Raw genomic sequence first — 21,527 nt, forward strand, 5'->3', positions numbered from 1 at the left:
CAAGAATTCTGAGCCTCTCTGATACTAATATTTTCAATATTAAATACACTTCAATTCACTTCATAGAATAATAGGTATCAAATAAAGACTAAAATGAGTTGCTGGGCACACAGTGAATACAGGACACATGATTTCATCTGGTTAACACCACAGCAAAGACACCCCTTGGCAGCAAATGCAAGGAACAGACTCTCCCTTACTTCCTCTTAACAATGACAATAATGAGCAAATGCCCTGAAAGAAACATCGCCATGACATCTGCAATCATCCTGTAAAAAGGAAAAAGTACAAGCATTTCTCATTTTCCAGGATTACTGCTACATTTCAGAAGTCTTCTTCATAATTAATTTCTAAAAAACAAATCCCCTTTTCCCATTAAAATGTATTCTCTGTGCAGCACACACACACCCAACTCTGCCTAAAAACTTTTGAGGAAGAAGTAATTAAAAAACCTCCACCCCAATGACATTTCAGAAACCCTGAGTACACTGCAATTATTCTTTGCCTGCTGGCAGTGTTCATAGATCTCCTGCCCTTAATTACTCTCAACGCTTGTTCGCCAATTTTCTCCCTGTCCAAGGATCTCATGACTATACTCAAAACCTTCAGAACCTGTCATCCTTCTCTTGTCCTTCTGAGCTCCCACAGCAAACTCTGCCAAGAATTATACCCAAAGGCTAAGACAGTATATAAAATGGGTTAGTTCCTGATACTAACTTTATAAAATCTAAATTAAGGACAGCACACTAGTTTTTGTTCATATGGCATAATATTCTAGGTTTCAGAATCCAGAAAATACACAACTGATATATTTTCCAACAAAACAAAATTATCCACAAACGCATTTTATTTCTAGGAATAATAAGCTTAAAGTTCTTGAGCATATGGACACCTTCCTTCTAGAGGATGCTTTTCGCCTACTTGAGAAAAATGCAAGGCCTGAAAAGGACAAAGGAAAAGAATGAGAAATGTGATCACAGCAAGAATGAATGAAAAGTAAGGATGAAAAAGGAAAATGAAACAAGAAGAAAAAGGAAATCTACAAGTGATGTAAACACTATATATTACGTGAAAACTATAAAGAGTCTTTACAGAGAACTCAAAGAGTAGCCAAAACAGATGACTAGTTAACAAAAATAAAACAAACACTAACATTTATAAAGATACGCCAAACTTCACTCAGATTTAAAGAAATGCAAATCAAGCAAAGATTCTGTTTCTCAATGATGCATATGACAAAAGTTCAAGGCTAAAAAGTTCAATAATACTGATGGTAAGGAAGAGAAAAGTCATCCTAATATTTGGCTGGTAAGAGAGTAAACTGGCTAATATAACAAGATTTAGAAATATAATCCAACCGCTTGAATTTATTTTACAGCTATATTTAACCAATGTGCAAAGATACACATCGCTATTACTGCTGCACTTTTGTAAGGGCGACAAACTAGAAATCACCTAAAATCCACCAAGAGGGGACCCAGGAGAACTACTAGCTTATACCTCAGTTTTAATAGAATATTAAAGAGCCTTTAAAAAGTACATACAAATGGGATGATGGGAAAACATCTTTAAGATATACTGATTGGGGGAAAAAAAACACATCAAAGTTCAGAATGGTATATACATTGTGAAGCTATGTAACTTAGATAGGTAATTAAGTTTTTTATATAATATTATCTCTACCAAAATGGTCACAAACCCAGAAAATGGCTAAGTGTTACATACAATTGTCAGATAAAAAACATGACACCCAGTCAAATTTGAATTTCAGGTAAACAAAAATTTTTTGGGGTCAGTCTGTCCGCATACTGCAAGGGACTTACTATTTTTTATTTGCTCAACCTGGCAACTCTCTCAACACACCACTGTGTGAGCTATACCCTCAACGCCTCAGTTTCTGCATGTGGAAAATACAGGACAGACTATTATTTCTTCTAGTTGTACAATTATTTCTACGCTTTTTCCCCCTACTTCTAAAACTTATTCATTCTAGGGGTGACTCAGTCGGCTGAGCGTCTGACTTCGGCTCAGGTCATGATCTCGCAGTTTGTGGGTTCGAGCCCCGCATCAGGCTCTGTGCTGATGGCTCAGAGCCTGTAGCCTGCTTCGGATTCTGTGTCTCCCTCTCTCCCTGCCCCTTCCCCACTCATGCTCTGTCTCTCTCTGTCTCTCAACAATGAATAAACGTTAAAAAAAAAAAAAAACTTATTCATTCTAAAGCTCCCTAGAATTCTAGCATTTTATAAAGAATTCAGCATATACCCAGGATAATGTTCAAACTAACAGCTTCCCATAATACTTCAATGAACCTCTTCAGTCCCTGGAAACAGATATTCCTCAACATGCTTCCTGGTCTCTGACTTTACACCACCCACACGGGCTCAGGAATCTTTTCTTTCACATATATGTAGATGATTTCTAGATTGTTCTTTCCTTCTCCAGTCAATCATGGAATTCATGGAAAGCTCCAAACCATCTGCAACACCAAAATGACACAGCTAACAAAAATACTGCCTTCATGGGGTGCCTGGGTGGCTCAGCTGGTTAAGCATCCGACTCTTGATTTTGGCTCAGGTCATGTTCTCACAGTTTGTGAGTTTGAGCACCTCATCAGGCTCTGTGCTGACAGCCTGCTTGGGATTCTCTCTTCCTCTCTCTGCCCCACCCCCAACCCCTGCCACTCGTGTGTGCTCACTTGCTCTCTCTCAGAAAAAATAAACATTTAAAATATATACATGTACGTGTGTGTGTGTGTGTGCACGTGTATTGCCTTCAGACCAAAAAAATACAGCTTTTAGTGAGTACCTATATTACAGTATATGTATCGGAAATGTACAATTTAAATATGACCTACAAATACGAAGCAATTAGAGAACCAGATGAAATACTGAGTGTAAGGCTATTTCCCACATAGCCGAAGTCACAGAAGTCAAGATCTACAGACTGCCCAAATGTTAAGCCAACCCTGAGGATAAAAGTAAGAGTCTCCTCTCATTTTATGAAGCCAGTATTACTTTGATTCCCAAACCAGACAGAGACCCAGTAAAAAAAGAGAACTACAGGCCAATATCCCTGATGAATATGGATGCAAAAATTTTCAATAAGATACTAGCAAATAGAATTCAACAGCATATAAAAAGAATTATTCACCATGATCAAGTGGGATTCATTCCTGGGATGCAGGGCTGGTTCAACATTCGCAAATCAATGTGATACATCACATTAATAAAAGAAAAGATAAGAACCACATGATCTTGTCAATCGATGCAGAAAAGGCCTTTGACAAAATTCAGCAACCTTTCTTAATAAAAACCCTTGAGAAAGTCGGGATAGAAGGAACATACTTAAAGATCATAAAAGCCATTTATGAAAAGCCCACAGCTAACATCATCCTCAATGGGGAAAAACAGAGCTTTTTCCCTGAGATCAAGAACACGACAGGGATGTCCACTGTCACCGCTGTTGTTTAACATGGTGTTGGAAGTTCTAGCATCAGCAATCAGACAACAAAAGGAAATCAAAGGCATCAAAATTGGCAAAGATGAAGTCAAGCTTTTACTTTTTGCAGATGACATGATATTATACATGGAAAATCCGATAGACTCCACCAGAAGTCTGCTAGAACTGATACATGAATTCAGCAAAGTTGCAGGATACAAAATCAATGTACAGAAATCAGTTGCATTCTTATACACTAATAATGAAGCAACAGAAAGACAAATAAAGAAACTGATCCCATTCACAATTGCACCAAGAAGCATAAAATACCTAGGAATAAATCTAACCAAAGATGTAAAAGATGTGTATGCTGAAAACTATAGAAAGCTTATGAAGGAAATTGAAGAAGATATAAAGAAATGGAAAAACATTCCATTCTCATGGATTGGAAGAATAAATACTGTCAAAATGTCAATACTACCCAAAGCTATCTACACATTCAATGCAATCCCAATCAAAATTGCACCAGCATTCTTCTCGAAACTAGAACAAGCAATCCTAAAATTCATATGGAACCACAATAGGCCCCGAATAGCCAAAGTAATTTTGAAGAAGAAGACCAAAGCAGAAGGCATCACAATCCCAGACTTTAGCCTCTACTACAAAGCCGTAATCATCAAGACAGCATGGTGTTGGCACAAAAACAGACACATAGACCAATCCAATAGAATAGAAACCCCAACTACTTGACCCACAAACGTATGGCCAACTAATCTTTGACAAAGCAGGAAAGAACATCCAATGGAAAAAAGACAGTCTTTTTAACAAATGGTGCTGGGAGAACTGGACAGCAACATGCAGAAGATTGAAACTAGACCACTTTCTCACACCATTCACAAAAATAAACTCAAAATGGATAAAGGACCTGAATGTGAGACAGGAAACCATCAAATCCCTAGAGGAGAAAGCAGGAAAAGACCTCTCTGACCTCAGCCACAGCAATTTCTTACTTGACACATCCCCAAAGGCAAGGGAATTCAAAGCAAAAATGAATGACTGGGACCTCATGAAGATAAAAAGCTTCTGCACAGCAAAGGAAACAACCAACAAAACTAAAAGGCAACCAACGGAATGGGAAAAGATATTTGCAAATGACATATCGGACAAAGGGCTAGTATCCAAAATCTATAAAGAGCTCACCAAACTCCACACCCGAAAAACAAATAACCCAGTGAAGAAATGGGCAGAAAACATGAATAGACACTTCTCTAAAGAAGACATCCAGATGGCCAACAGGCACATGAAAAGATGCTCAACGTCACTCCTCATCAGGGAAATACAAATCAAAACCACACTCAGATATCACCTCACGCCAGTCAGAATGGCTAAAATGAACAAATCAGGAGACTATAGATGCTGGAGAGGATGTGGAGAAACGGGAACCCTCTTGCACTGTTGGTGGGAATGCAAATTGGTGCAGCCACTCTGGAAAACAGTGCGGAGGTTCCTTAGAAAATTAAAAATAGACCTACCCTATGACCCAGCAATTGCACTGGTAGGAATTTACCCAAGGGATACAGGAGTCCTGATGCATAGGGGCACTTGTACCCCAATGTTTATAGCAGCACTCTCAACAATAGCCAAATTATGGAAAGAGCCTAAATGTCCATCAAATGATGAATGGATAAAAAAAATTTTGGTTTATATACACAATGGAGTACTATGTGGCAATGAGAAAGAATGAAATATGGCCCTTTGTAGCAACGTGGATGGAACTGGAGAGTGTTATGCTAAATGAAATAAGCCATACAGAGAAAGACAGATACCATATGGTTTCACTCTTATGTGGATCCTGAGAAACTTAACAGAAACCCATGGGAGAGGGGAAGGAAAAAAAAAAAAAAAAGAGGTTAGAGTGGGAGAGAGCCAAAGCATAAGAGACTCTTAAAAACTGAGAACAAACTGAGGGTTGATGGGGAGGGTGGGTGATGGTTATTGAGGAGGGCACCTTTTGGGATGAGCACTGGGTGTTGTATAGAAACCAATTTGACAATAAACTTCATATACTGAAAAAAAAAAAAAAAAAAAAGTAAGAGTCTCCTAGTGCCAGCAGCTGGGGACTAGAAACAGTTACCTTCCAGAGTAGGTGGAGCAAAGCCTGGACAATTATATATGTAGACAGCATAAGACATTCTCTAATCCCTGTCCTGTTTATCCAGTCAGTACAACCAGATTTCTCCTTTGGTTTCCTGGGAACAAAACCCTGCCTTGAACCAGAGCCCATCTGACTGGGGCTCCCATCACTCAGTCCAGGTTTTGCCAGCTTCCACCCACTGAAAGCTGCACATGGTGCTTTATAATCCACAGCTTCAGATGGGATTAAGAAAAATGATTTGCCATACTCATGACCCCAAACCACAACGTTTATACCTACAACTGCCACCAGTGATTTCTATTATTTCCTAAAACCTCTTCCTTGAGGGTCCTATTCATTTGGTGGTATTTTAAAACATATTTTAATGATCATTCTAAGCTACTCATTATTCTTTGGACACTTTTTTCCCCACTTATGGCTATTTCCAATACAACCAACTCTATAGCTAAGTCAATTTTTCCTAGGTTTGATCCCACTCAACCTGGGTTTCCTGTTCTACTGACTCAGCTCTGTATATAAGTACAAGAGGTGCAAGAATAGTAACACCAGTGAGTGCTATGCCTAATTACTACAGGTACAACCACTAACCTACCTATAGTTCCCTTTTTTTTCTTTTGAGAGAAAGCATGGGTGCGCACATGCAGGCAGAGGATGGGCAGAGTGGGAGGGAGGAGGGAGGAAGGGAGGGGGGGGAGGGAGGGAGGGAGGGAGAGAATCTTAAGCAGGCTCCACACTCAGCACAGAGGCCAACGTGGGGCTTAATCTCATGACCCTGGGATTATGACCTAAGCAGAAGTCAAGATTTGTATGCTCAGCCAACTAAGCCACCCAGGCACCCTTTTAAAACTCTAACATTATCTTTAAAACCAGTCAACTGTCCAAAGTGGATTATTTGTCTGCAAAACAGTCCATTAATTCATGCTTTCCTCTACAGGATCTTCTGTATATCTTTTTCACTTCATATGAGGGCTACCTCCAGGCAGGCATGCCATATTTACAATTATGATTATGCTTTACAATTAAGTGGTTTCCTTTGAAAGCAATTATGGCAGCAGGAGCACAATCTACCAAAATACCTCCTGTGGCATATCCATTTCAAAGGATTATTAACTCATTTAATATTTTAATGTGCAAAAAAGCAACAGATTTTGAGCTAATATAGCTACTGAGTTCTTCCATTTATTAAATGAAACCATGAAATGAAATAAATGCAACCCATAAAACAAAACTACTGATTTGTTAAATGGACAAATCTTATCTCTTCCACAAAATTTAAGAAACAGATTATAACTCACATCTCATTAATAACTGATTTCTTAAAAATACGGCTCAATTTCTTTGACTCTTCTAAAATTTAACATTTAACAGCTTAATAAACAAATGACAGAATACCCAGCAGAGGAAGACTTTGCGTCCTGCACATGCTCTTTCTTCACAGAATCACCTCTCAAGCTTTCGTTCCATGATTTTTCTCTTGTGTCTTCAGAAATGTGCCCATCGCCGACACTGCCACAGGTGTCCACTGACCGTTGATTTGAATGTTTCCTGTCTCCTTCTCTCCTACCAGATTGGCTCCATGACGATGAACTTTCTTCACTGTTTTCTGTGGGTTTTCGAAAACTACGATGCACGGAATCCTGAGTGACCAGTACTGAAGATGAACTAGATGGGTCAAAATTTCTGCCCCTGCTATGAAATGACAGTTCTTCATCATCAGAGGGTCTTAAAAATTTAGGTTTCAAATTTCCAAGAGAAGAAAACTCTTGATTTTGGCTTGGATTGGATTGTCTTCTATACGTTTCTGAAGACCCAGACCTATTATCTTTTTCATCACCACTAGACTTTTCTTTATTGACACTGTTTGTAATACTTGTTAAACTGTATCTATCCCTTGAACTTTTATTATCTTTTACCAAGTCTGATTTTCTACTTTCTTGACTACTTTGTGCTTTATCTGAACATGTTGGTCTCCTCCACCGTTCTCGTTTACACTCTTCTTTTGTGGATGCAGTTTTTTCAGCTTCTTCTAATTTCGACTGAAATATTTCCATTGACTACAAAGGAGAGAAAGTAAACAAGATATCTGAAATTAAGAAAGGTTCAATGACTCGTACCCCCATTTGCCATTGTGCTGTGATACACCATCATATGGCACAATGCAGAAAAACCCAATAAAGGAGAGAAGAAAGAACCCATACAATCATTCTACCCAATAAAGGCTTAAGTGTGCCCTCTCCCAACTCATATGTTGAAGCCCTAACCTCTGGTACCTCAGAACATGACAGCATCTAGAGACAGGCGCTTGAAGTTCAGCTGGGCCCTAATTCAACCTGTTGGATGTTCTTATAAGAAGAAATATGGAAATACAAAGAGATATAGTAGATAAGTACACAAAGAGAAAATACCATGTGAGGACATAGAGAAGGCAGCCATTTATAAGCCAAAAAGATATGCTCCAGAAGAAACCAAACATTGTAACACCTTAATCTTGGACTTCAATTTTCTGGAACTGTGAGAAAATAAATTTCTGTTGTTTAAACCACCTGGTCTGTGGAACTTTGCTATGGCAGCCCTAGCAAACTAATATATCATCCTAAGATAAATGCTTAAAAAAATATGATTAATCAACAAAAAATTACCAAACAATGAAAAAAATATAAGAACTCAAATGTGGGGCCACTTAGGCCAACTGCCCAGCACTAAAACAAAATGTAATACAGAAAACAGCGAAGATATCATTTATGAAAAATTAATTCCTACTGTCACTGAGATTCAAGAGGTCACAACATTACTAAAACAAAACAGATTTTCATGAAAAAAGAACAGTCCAAGAACAAGACAAACTTGTAAATGAAAACTACGTGTCCAAAAATATGCATATATATATATAGCAAACAAAAGAAAAGAAAACATCCAAATTAGTGAACTCCACACTAGTCTGGGAATTCTGTCTACTTAAGAAAAGATGGTAAATAAATGTAAGTTATAAGGAAAAAAGACAAGGACAATTAACTCTAGAGAATCTAATATGCATATATGGGTACTTCCAGGAGGAAAGAGCAAAAATAGAGCAAAGTATTAACAATATAACAATAATATCAGTAATAAGAATAATATAAGAAAATTTCCCGAGCGAATTTCCACATATGAAGGGCTTATCCAGGAGTGCCTGGGTGGCTCAGTCAGTGAAGCATCCGACTTTGGCTCAGGTCATGATCTCGCGGTCCATGAGTTCGAGCCCCACGTCAGGCTCTGTGCTGACAGCTCAGAGCCTGGAGCCTGTTTCAGATTCTGTGTCTGCCTCTGTCTCTGCCCCTCCCCCATTCATGCTCTGTCTCTCTCTCTCTCTCTGTCTCAGAAATAAACGTTAAAAAAAAAAATTAAAAAAAAAATGGAAGGAAAACTTCCAAATTCATTCTATGAGGCCAACATTACCATGATACCAAATCCAGATAAAGGCAACACCAAATAAGAGAACTATAGGCCAATATCCCTGATGAACACAGATGCAAAAATTCCCAATACAATACTAGCAAACCAGCAATCCCTATCAAAACAACACCAGCATTCTTCACAGAGCTAGAACAAACAATCCCAAAATTTGCATGGAACCACAAAGACCCCAAATAGCCAAAGCAGTCCTGAAAAAGAAAACCAAAGCTGGAGGCATCAAATCACGGACTTTGAGCTGTATTACAAAGCAGTAATCATCAAGACAGTATGGTACTGGCACAAGAACAGACACTCAGATCAATGGAACAGAATAGAGAACCCAGAAATGGACCCACAAATGTATGGCCAACTACTCTTTGACAAAGCAGGGAAGAGTATCCAATGGAATAAAGACAGTCTCTTCAGCAAGTGGTGCTGGGAAAACTGGACAGCGACATGCAGAAGAATGAACCTGGACCACTTTCTAACACCATACACAAAAATAAACTCAAAATGGATGAAAGACCTAAATGGAAGACAGGAAGCCATCAAAATCCTCAAGGAGAAAGCAGGAAAAAACCTCTTTGACCTTAGTCACAGCAACTTCTTACCCAACACGTCTCCAGAGGCAAGGGAATTAAGAGCAAAAATGAACTATTAGGATCTCATCAAAATAAAAACCTTCTGCACAGCAAAGGAACTAATCAGCAAAACAAAAGGAAACCAATAGAATGGGAGAAGATATTTGCCAACAACATATCAGATAAAGGGTTAGTATCCAAAATCTATAAACAACTTATCAAACTCAACACCCAAAAAACAAACAATCCAGTGAAGAAATGGGCAAAAGACATGAATAGACACTTATCCAAAGAGACATCCAGATGGCCAACCGACACATGAAAAAATGCTCAACATCATTCATCATCAGGGAAATATAAATCAAAACTACAATGAGATACCACATCACCTTGTCAGAATGGCTAACGTTAACAACTCAGGCAACAACAGATGTTGGTGAGGATGCGGAAAAAAAGGATGTCTTTTGCACTGCTGGTGGGAATGCAAACTGGTGCAGCCACTCTGAAAAACAGTACAGAGGTTCCTCAAAAAATTAAAAATAGAACTACCCTACAACCCAGCAATTACACTACTAGGTATTTATTTATCCAAGGGATACAGGTGTGCTGTTTTGAAGGGGTACATGCGTCCCAATGTTTATAGCAGCACTATCAACAACAGCCAAAGTATGGAAAGAGCCCAAATGTCCATCAACAGATGAATGGAGAAGAAGATATATACATACACAATGGAGTATTACTTGGCAATCAAAAAGAATGAAATCTTGTCATTTGCAACTATGTGGATGGAACTAGAGGATATTACGCCAAGCAAAATTAGTCAGTCAGAGAAAGACAAATATCATAAGACTTCACTCGTATGAGGAATTTTAGATACAAAACAGATGAACCTAAGGGAAGCAAAAATAATATAAAAACAGGGAGGGGGACAAAACATAGGAGACTCTTAAATATAGAGAACAAACAGAGGGTTGCTGGAGGAGTTGTGGGAGGAGTGATGGGTTAAATGGGTAAGGGGCATTAAGGAATCTACTACTGAAATCGTTGCACTATATGCTACCAACTTGGAAGTAAATTAAAAAAAAAAAAAAATACCAGCAAACCACTTCCAATAGTACATTAACAAAATCATTCACCACAACCAAATGGGATTTATTCCTGGACTGCAAGGGTGGTTCAATATTTGCAAATCAATCAATGTGATAATATCAGTAAGAGAAAGGAAAAGAACCGTATGATCATTCCAACAGATTCAAAAAAGCATCTGACAAAGTACAACATCCATTCATGATAAAAACCCTCAACAAAGTACATTTACAGGGAACACACCTCATCATAATAAAGGCCATCTATGAAAAAACCACAGCTAATATCATCCTCAATGGTAAAACTGAGAATTTTTCCTCTATGGTCAGGAACAAGACAGGAATGTCCACTCTCACCACTGTTATTTAACATAGTACCTGAAGTCCTAGCCTCAGGAATTAGACAACAAAAAGAAAAGGCATCCAAATTGGCAAGGAAAAAGTCAAACTTTTGCTACTTGCACATGACAAGAAACTATATATTGAAAACCCACCAAAAAATTGCTAGAACTGAAACACAAATTCAGCAAAGCTGCAGGACACAAAATGAACATAAAGAAATCTGTTGCATTCTATACATCAATAATAAAGCAGCAGTAAGAGATATTAAGTAATCAATCCCACTCACAACTATACCAAAAACAATAAGATACCTAGGAATAAATCTAACCAAAGATATGAAAGACCTGTACTATGAAAAGCACTGATGAAAGAAATGGAAAAATGACACAAAAAAATGGAGAGACATTCCATGCCCATGGATTGGAAGAACACTTTTAAAATGTCTATACCTCCAAGCGATCTACACATTTAATTCAATCCCTATCAAAACACCAACAGCATTTTTCACAGAGCTAGAACAAACAATTGTAAAATTTGTATGGAATCACAAAAGATCCAAAATAGGCAAAGCAATCCTGAAAAACAAAAGCAAAGCTGTAGGCAGGCATCATAATTCTGGACTTCAAGTTATATGACAAAGCTACAGTGATCAAACCAGTATGGTACTGGCACAAAAATAGACACATAGATCACTAGAACAGGATAGAAAACCCAGAAATGAACCCACAACTATATGGTCAATTAATCTTCAATCAAAGCAGAGAAAAATATCCAGTACAAAAAAGATAGTCTCTTCAACAAATGGTGTTGGGAAAACTGGTCAGCTATAAGCAAAAGGTTGATCCTGGACCACTTTCTTACACTATACACAAAAAGACAAACTCAAAATGGAATAAACCTACATGTGACACATGAAACCATAAAAATCCTAGAAGAGAAGACAGACAGGAACTTCTTTGACATTGGCCCATTAATTTCTTACTAGATATGTCTCCTGAGGCAAGGGAAATAAAAGCAAAAATGAACTATTGGGACTACATCAAAATAAAAAGCTTCTGCACAGCAAAGGAAACAATCAACAAAACTAAAAGGCAGCTTACAGAATGGGAGAAATTACTTGCAAATGACATATCAGCTAAAAGATTAGTATCCAAAATATATAAAAAAAAAAAAAAAAACTTCTAAAACTCAGGGCACCTGGGTGGTTTAGTTGGTTAAGCATCCAACTACAGCTCAGGTCGTGATCTTACAATGCATGAGTTCAAGCCTCACATTGGGCTCTCTGCTGTCAGCACAGAGCCCACTTCTGATCCTCTGTCCCCCCCCACCCCCAGCCCTCTCTCTGCCCCTCCCCTGCTCATTCTCTCTCTCTTTCAAAATAAATAAACTTTAAATTAAAAAAAAAAAAAAACTCAACACCTAAAAAATGAATAATTCAATTAAAAAATGGGCAGAAGACCTGAACAGACATCTTTCCAAAGAAGACATCCAGATGGCCAACAGGCACACGAAAAGATGCTCAACATCACTGATCATCAGGGAAAAGCAAATCAAAGCTACAATGAGATATTACATTATTATCTATCAGAATGGCGAAAATCAACAACACAAGAAACAACAGGTATTGGTGAGAAGACAGAGGAAGGGAAACTCTCTTGCACTGTTAGTAGGAATACAAATTGGTGCAGCCACTGTGGAAAACAAAGGTTCCTTAAAAAGTTAAAAATAGAACTACCCTACGATCCAGCAATCACACCACTAGGAACTTACCCAAAGAATATAAAAATACAGATTCAAAGGGATACATGCACCCTGATGTGTATTGCATCATTATCTATAATAGCCAAATTATGAAAACAGCCCAAGTATCCATTGACTGATGAATGGAGGAAGAAGACGTGGTATACACACAATGGAGTATTACTCAGCCATAAAAAAGAAAGAAATCTTGCAATTTGCAACAACATGGATGGAGCTAGAGAGTATTATGCTAAGCGAAATAAGTCAGTCAGAGAAAGATAAACACTATATGATTTCACTCATACGTGGAATTTAAGAAACAAAACCAACAAGCAAACGGGGCAAAAAAAAAAAAAAAGAGAGAGAGAGAGAGAGAGAATGAGGCAGACCAAGAACCAGACTCTCAACTATACTGAACACACTGATGGGTACCAGAGGGGAGGTAGGTGGGGTGATGGGGAAACAGGTGATGGGGATTAAGGAGAGCACTTGCTGTGATGAGCAGAGAGTGATGTCTGGAAGGGCTAAATCACTACATTGTACACCTGAAACTAATATTACACAATATGTTAACAAACTGAAATTTAAAACTTAAAATTTTTTTTCAAATTATTTTAACCAAGTCTGAAAGGTGAGATGGGGGATCAAAATATGGTAAAATTATTATCTTAGCCTAGGCAGAGATAATCCCTAATGTTTCATTTTTTTTAATTATTTAAAATTATAGATTTGACATGTTTCTTAAATCAAGTAACAATATGAACAGAACAGAAATGATGGCAGCGGAGGGGGTTGGGGCAGGAGGGAGGGCAGTTTCATAATGAAAACATTTCCTTAAAGGCAGCTTTTTACTTTCTTACTGATACATGAAATAATGGTGTATCTACCATTAGTGGCTTCTTAGAGTCAATAAAGTATGGTAATGATAAAAAAAACACCAATTACCACAATTTATCCAATTCTCATTATATTACCTATTTTACATCATTTAAATGAGTTTTAGGAGACAATACCTAGGGGTTCAAATCTACTGATTAACTATCTAATCTTGGTTAAGTTATTTAGCCTCTGTCTGCCTCAGTTTCCTCATTTGCAAAATAAGAATAATAGTACTGTTGTGGTATTAAATTAATTAATTATACATGAAGCACTTCAACAGTGTTTGGCACACGAAAAGGACCCAAATTATTATTAATGCTCACAAGAATCCTACGAGGTTGCTATTTAATAGAGGTGTTTTTATAATGGGGAGAAAAGGAAGCTAAGGCCACACACCAAAAGAGGAAGAAAACGTATATTGAAATTAAGGACTATTTGACTACAAAGCCAATGTTTTTACTGTTCTAAAGCATTCAGAAATTATAACAAACTTCACAATTCAAATAATAAACTTATAATAACCCTATCAAAATTTAATAAAAATAACATACGAAGAAAACTGAAGGCCACTACATATGTAAGTGAAGATATAAGTTCAAAATAAGATATTAACAAATTTAATTTAGTAGCATATTAAAGGAAATGCCATGATCAAATAGGAGTCAAAGAATGCAAGAGCAGTCTAACATTTGGAAATGTATTAACACAATTCATCTCATTATCAACTGAAAGAAAAAAAATCCTAAAATCTCAAAGGACATCACAACAGTTATTTCATAAAAATTAAGATACCCATTTATAATTTTAAAAAAGGAAACAAAAGAACACCTCTACTATCTACTAAACTCTGAATGCAAGGATACTTTTTAAAGATGATAATCTTCATCTTAAATGCAAGAAGCTAGCATTTACATGGAAAAACAAGAGAACTAGCTTCCAAGGGCTTCTATCAAAGTTCTGAAATTCTATTTTGAGAAGACAAAAAAGATCAAACATCATTAATAGTGAGGGGATAAAGCAAAGAAATCATTTGTATATAACTATCTTTCCAGATGACGCGAGTCTAATTTAAAAAATTAGATTTAATGACGCGAGTTTAGAATAATGGCCTTCTAGCACCAACAGCAAGCCTGAACCCACAAAGGAAAAAAGATTCAATATAAAATAGAAAAAAAGATTTTTTTTTAATTTTTTTTTCAACATTTATTCATTTTTGGGACAGAGAGAGACAGAGCATGAACGGGGAGGGGCAGAGAGAGAGGGAGACACAGAATCGGAAACAGGCTCCAGGCTCCGAGCCATCAGCCCAGAGCCCGACGCGGGGCTCGAACTCATGGACTGCGAGATCGCGACCTGGCTGAAGTCGGATGTTTAACCGACTGTGCCACCCAGGCGCCCCGAAAAAAAGATTTTTAAACCTTAAGGACACATGCATAGTAATTACACAGAGAAATTTACTGAAGAATATAAATGAAAATTTGAATAAATGTCCAATATTTTAGGATGATTCAACATTATAAAGATATTAATCATCCCTGATTTAGTTAAATTTAGTTAAATTCAAATCAAAATTCCAAAAAGATATGTAAGTTTATGATAAATTTCGGGAAAATGTTTCAGTTGAGCTTGAACTTGACAAAACAATTTCTACATTTTTTTAACAATTTTTTTACATTTAACAACAACCGAAAAATGTGTAAGAATGAAGAGCTAATTTTTTAATAACTAATAAAAAAAGACTGACCTTGCCATACAGTAGGTGTTCACTAATCATTTACTATCTGCATGAGTTACTGAAAACAAGAGTAATTATAAGAGCAGGATACTAATTCCAGGAAACAGCAGAAAAATCAACAGAATAGATTTGACAGTAAAATAGACTCATTTTATAAAAGACAAACTAATATATAATAAACGTGTCATTTCAAAGTAGTGGGAAAACTTATTCAATATATTATAAATGATTATCTGAAGACATAAAGTTAGAAACCTACTTTACAACATACACAAATATATATATATATGCATATATATATATATGCATATATACATATATTGCAAAAAGATGAAAGATACCCATAAAAAATACTGAGCAAATACTCAAAGTAAATACAGACATACATTTTTATGATTTTTTGGGTGACAAAAGCCTTTCAGTGAATTATAGCAAGAATATTAAGTGATGAAAGAAAAACCTGATGGATTTTGTTAGGCAAAAATGTTCAAAACCTACCCATAGCAAATATAAACAAAGTAAAAACTAAACATGAAACTGAGAGAAAAATTTACAACAGATTAAAAGATCTTAAAGCAATCAATATCCCAAAGGGAAAATGGGTAAATGTCATCAACAATCGATTCACTTAAAAATAAAAATGGCCAACACGCCCGGAGGGCTGAGTCACTTGAGCATCCAGCTCTTAATTTCAGCCCAGGTCATGAGGTCACAGTCATGAGTTTGAGCCCCACATCACACTCTGCAATGTGGGATCCCCTCTCCCTCTCACTCTGTCCCTTCGCTAGTTCTATACGTACTCTCATGCACCCTCTCTCTCAAAATAAATAAACATTTAAAAAAAAATACAAATGACCAAAAAAATATGTAAAAACATTCCAGTGCATTAGTAAGCAAAAATAAAAGCAAAAAAAAAAAAAAATCTGCTTAGCACAGTAGCACACTATGAAGACTAACAAAATCATGTGATAAGAGTCATTGTAATGAAAATATAATTTGTTTGATCCTTTTTGTAGAGATATTTGTTAATATACAACTCACTTTAAGTATCCCTATCCTTCAAATAACAATTTTGTTTTTAGTAATTCATCTTAAGAAAGTAAGCTGGTGAGTTTACAAAATGCATTAAACAAAGATGATGAGTACAATATTATTTAACAGGGGAAAATAAAATAAAAATGTCATTCCATCATTAAGTAAATAAATACATGGCAAATCCATACAAATATATATTAAAATATTAAGGTCATTAAAATGTGTATTTACTGACATCCAACTATGCCTCTATTAGTACATTAAAAAACCCAGAATGTATTCCATGAGCCTACTCTTATAAAACTATTTTAAAAGTATATAAAAAACAGGAAAGAAATCTATAAAAATGAATACATTGAAATTTAACAAGCAATGTTTTTTTAATATGAAATTTATTGTCAAATTGGTTTCCATACAACACCCAGTGCTCATCCCAACAGGTGCCCTCCTCAATACCCATCACCCACCCTCCCCTTCTTCCCACCTCCATCAACCCTCAGGTTGTTCTCAGTTTTTAAGTCTCTTATGTTTTGGCTCCCTCCCTCTCTAACCTTTTTTTTTTTTCTTCCCCTCCCCCATGGGTTTCTGTTAAGTTTCTCAGGATCCACATAAGAGTGAAAACATATAGTATCTGTCTTTCTCTGTATGACTTATTTCACTTAGCATCACACTCTCCAGTTCCATCCTCGCTGCTACAAAGGGCCATATTTCATTCTTTCTCACTGCCACATGGTATTCCATTGTGTATATAAACCACAATGTCTTTATCCATTCATCAGTTGATGAACATTTAGGCTCTTTCCATAATTTGGCTATTGTGAGAGTGCTGCTATAAACATTGGGGTACAAGTGCCCCTATGCATCAGGACTCCTGTATCCCTTGGGTAAATTCCTAGCAGTACTACTGCTGGGTCATAGGGGAGATCTATTTTTAATTTTTTGAGGAACCTCCACACTGTTTCCCAGAGCGGCTGCACCAGTTTGCATTCCCACCAACAGTGTAAGAAGGTTCCCATTTCTCCACATCCTCACCAGCATCTATAATCTCCTGATTTGTTGATTATAGCCACTCTGACTGCCGTGAGGTGATATCTGAGTGTGGTTTTCATTTTTATTTCCCTGATGAGGAGCGAAGTTGAGCATCTTTTCATGTGCCTGTTGACCATCTGGATGTCTTCTTTAAAGAAGTGTCTATTCATGTCTTCTACCCATTTCTTCACTGAATTATTTGTTTTTCAGGCGTGGAGTTTGGTGAATTCTTTATAGATTTTGCATACTAGCTCTTTGTCCAATATGTCATTTGCAAGTGTCTTTTCCCATTCCATAGGTTGCCTTTTAGTGTTGTTGATTGTTTCCTTTGCAGTGCAGAAGCTTTTTATCTTCATGAGGTCCTGATAGTTCATTTTTGCTTTTAATTCCCTTGCTTTTGCAGATGTGTCTTGTAAGAAATTGCTGCGGGCGAGGTCAAAGAGGCTTTTTCCTGCTTTCTCCTCTAGGATTTTTATGGTTTCCTGTCTCACATTCAGGTCCTTCATCCATTTTGAGTTTATTTTGGTGAATGGTCTAAGAAAGTGGTCTAGTTTCATTCTTCTACATGTTGCTGCCCAGTTCTCCCAGCACCATTTGTTAAAAAGACTGTCTTTTTTCCATTGGATATTCTTTCCTGCTTTGTCAAAGATCAGTTGGCCATACTTTTGTGGGTCCAATTCTAGGGTCTGTATTCTATTCCATTGGTTTATGTGTCTGTTTTTGTGCCAATACCATGCTGTCTTCATGATTACAGCTTTGTAGTAGAGGCTAAAGTCTGGGATTGTGATGCCTCCCACTTTGGTCTTTTTCAATATTACTTTGGCTATTCGGGGTCTTTTGTGGCTCCATACAAATTTTAGGATTGCTTGTTCTAGCTTCGAGAAGAATGCTGGTGAAATTTTGATTGGGATTGCATTGAATGTGTAGATTTCTTTGAGTAGTGTTGACATTTTAACAATATTATTCTTCCAGTCCATGAGCACAGAATGTTTTTCCATTTCTTTGGATCTTCTTCAATTTCCTTCATAAGCTTCCTATAGTTTTCAGCATACAGATCTTTTATGTCTTTGGTTAGGTTTATTCCTAGCTATTTTATGCTTCTTGGTGCAATTGTGAATGGGATCAGTTTCTTTATTTGTCTTTCTGTTGCTTCATTATTAGTGTATAAGAATGCAACTGATTTCTGTACATTGATTTTGTATCCTGCGACTTTGCTGAATTCATGTATCAGTTCTAGCAGACCTTTGGTGGAGTCTATCGGTTTTCCAGGTATAATATCATGTCATCTGCAAAAAGTGAAAGCTTGACTTCATCTTTGCCAATTTTGATGCCTTTGATTTCCTTTTGTTGTCTGACTGCTGATGCTAGAACTTCCAACACCATTTAAACAACAGCGATGAGAGTGGACATCCCTGTCGTGTTCCTGATCTCAGGGAGAAAGCTCTCAGTTTTTCCCCATTGAGGATGATATTAGCTGTGAGCTTTTCATAAATGGCTTTTATGATGTTTAAGTATGTTCCTTCTAATCCGACTTTTGTGAGGGTTTTTTATTGAGAAAGGATGCTGAATTTTGTCAAATGCTTTTTCTGCATTGATTGACAGGATCATATGGTTCTTTTCTTTTCTTTTATTAATGTGATGTATCAATTGATTGATTTGCGAATGTTGAACCAGCCCTGCAGGCCAGGAATCAATCCCACTTGATCATGGTGAACAATTCTTTTTATATGCTGTTGAATTCAATTTGCTAGTATTTTATTGAGAATTTTTGCACCCATATTCATCAGGGATATTGGCCTGTGATTCTCTTTTTTTGCTGGGTCTCTGTCTGGTTTGGGAATCAAAGTAATGCTGGCTTCATAGAATGAGTCTGGAAGTTTTCCTTCCTTTCTATTTTTGGAACAGCTTAAGAAGGATAGGTATTATCTCTGCTTTCTCTCTGGTAGAATTCCCCAGGGATGCCATCTGGTCCTGGAATCTTATTTGTTGGGAGATTTTTGATAAATGGTTCAATTTCTTCACTGGTTATGGGTCTGTTCAAGCTTTCTATTTCTTCCTGTTTGAGTTTTGGAAGTGTGTGGCTGCTTAGGAATTTGCCCATTTCTTCCAGGTTGTCCAGTTTGTTGGCATATAATTTTTCATAGTATTCCCTGATAATTGCTTGTATTTCTGAGGGGTTGGTTGTAATAATTCCATTTTCATTCATGATTTTATCTATGTGGGTCATCTCCCTTTTCTTTTTGAGAAGCCTGGCTAGAGGTTTATCAATTTCTTTTTTTTTTTTTTTTTTTTTTTTTTTTTTTCAAAAAACCAACTCTTGGTTTCATTGACCTGCTCTACAGTTCTTTGAGATTCTATATTGTTTATTTCTGCTCTGATCTTTATTTCTCTTCTTCTGCTGGGTTTGGGGTGTCTTTGCTGTTCTGCTTCTATTTCCTTTAGGTGTGCTGTTAGATTTTGTATTTGGGATTTTTCTTATTTCTTAAGATAGGCCTGGATTGCAATGTATTTTCCTCTCAGGACTACCTTCGCTGCATCCCAAAGCGTTTGGATGGTTGTATTTTCATTTTCAGTTGTTTCCACATATTTTTAAATTTCTTCTCTAATTGCCTGGTTGACCCATTCATTCTTTAGTAGGGTGTTCTTTAACCTCCATGCTTTTGGAGGTTTTCCAGACTTTTTCCTGTGTTGATTTCAAGCTTCATAGCACTGTGGTCTGAAAGTGTGCATGGGATGATCTCAATTCTTTTATACTTATGAAGGGCTGTTTTGTGACCCAGTATGTGATCTACCTTGGAGAAGGTTCCATGTGCACTCGAGAAGAAAGTATATTCTGTTGCTTTGGGATGCAGAGTTGTAAATGCATCTGTCAAGTTCATCTGATCCAGTGTATCATTCAGGGCTCTTGTTTCTTTATTGATCCTGTGTCTAGATGATCTATCCATTGCTGTCCGTGGAGTACAAAAGTCCCCTGCAATTACCACATTCTTATCAATAAGGTTGCTTACATTTGTGATGAATTGTTTTATATGTTTGGGGGTTCCCGTATTCGGCACATAGACATTTATAATTGTTAGCTTTTCCTAATGGATAGACCTCATAATTATTATATAATGCCCTTCTTCATCTCTTGTTACAACCTTTCATTTAAAGTCTAGTTTGTCTGATATAAGTATGGCTACTCCAGCTTTCTTTTGAGTTCCAGTAGCATGATAGATAGTTCTCCATCCCCTCACTTTCAATCTGAAGGTGTCCTCAGGTCTAAAATGAGTCTCTTGTAGACAGCAAATAGATGGATCTTGTTTTTTTTCATACATTCTGATGCCCTATGTCTTTTGGTTGGAGCATTTAGTCCATTTACATTCAGTGTTATTATATGGGTTTAGTCATTGTGATGTCTGTAGGTTTCATGCTTGTAGTGATGTCTCTGGTACTTTGTGGTCCTTGCAACATTTCACTCACAGAATCCCCCTTAGGATCTCTTGTAGGGCTGGTTTAGTGGTGATGAATTCCATCAGTTTTTGTTTGTTTGGGAAAACCTTTATCTCTCCTTCTATTCTGAATGACAGACTTGCTGGGTAAAGGATTCTCGGCTCCATATTTTTACTGTTCATCACAGTGAAGATTTCCTGCCATTCCTTTCTGGCCTGCCAAGTTTCAGTAGATAGGTCTGCTACTACCCTTATGTGTCTACCTTTGTAAGTTAGGGCCAGTTTATCCCTAGTGCTTTCAGAATTCTCTCTTTATCCTTGTATTTTGCCAGTTTCACTATGATATGTCGTGCAGAAGATCGATTGAAGTTACGTCTGAACAGAGTTCTCTGTGCCTCTTGGATTTCAATGCCTTTTTCCTTCCCCAGATCAGGGAAGTTCTCAGCTTTGATTTGTTCAAATACACCTTCAGCCCCTTTCTCTCTCTCTTCCTCCTCTGGCATCCCTATTATACGGATATTATTGTGCTTCATTGCATCACTTAGTTCTCAAATTCTCCCCTCATACTCCTGGATTTTTTTATGTTTTCCTCAGCTTCCTCTTTTTCCATAATTTTATCTTCTAATTCACCTATTGTCTCCTCTG

General features: G+C 37.0%; 1 protein-coding gene across 2 annotated transcripts in view; it reads right to left on the reverse strand.

Annotated features, from left to right (window-relative positions):
- Positions 1–21,527, reverse strand: part of CWF19L2 (CWF19 like cell cycle control factor 2) — a 149,261-nt gene that overhangs the window by 92,615 nt on the left and 35,119 nt on the right. For both annotated transcript variants that reach the window (XM_019811233.3, XM_003992324.5), the window contains exon 8: positions 6,986–7,647. In XM_019811233.3, coding sequence (XP_019666792.2) covers positions 6,986–7,647 — 662 coding nt within the window. The remainder of the gene's footprint in view (positions 1–6,985; positions 7,648–21,527) is intronic.

This window comes from Felis catus, chromosome D1 (genome assembly GCF_018350175.1).
Source record: "Felis catus isolate Fca126 chromosome D1, F.catus_Fca126_mat1.0, whole genome shotgun sequence".
NCBI lineage: Eukaryota > Metazoa > Chordata > Mammalia > Carnivora > Felidae > Felis > Felis catus.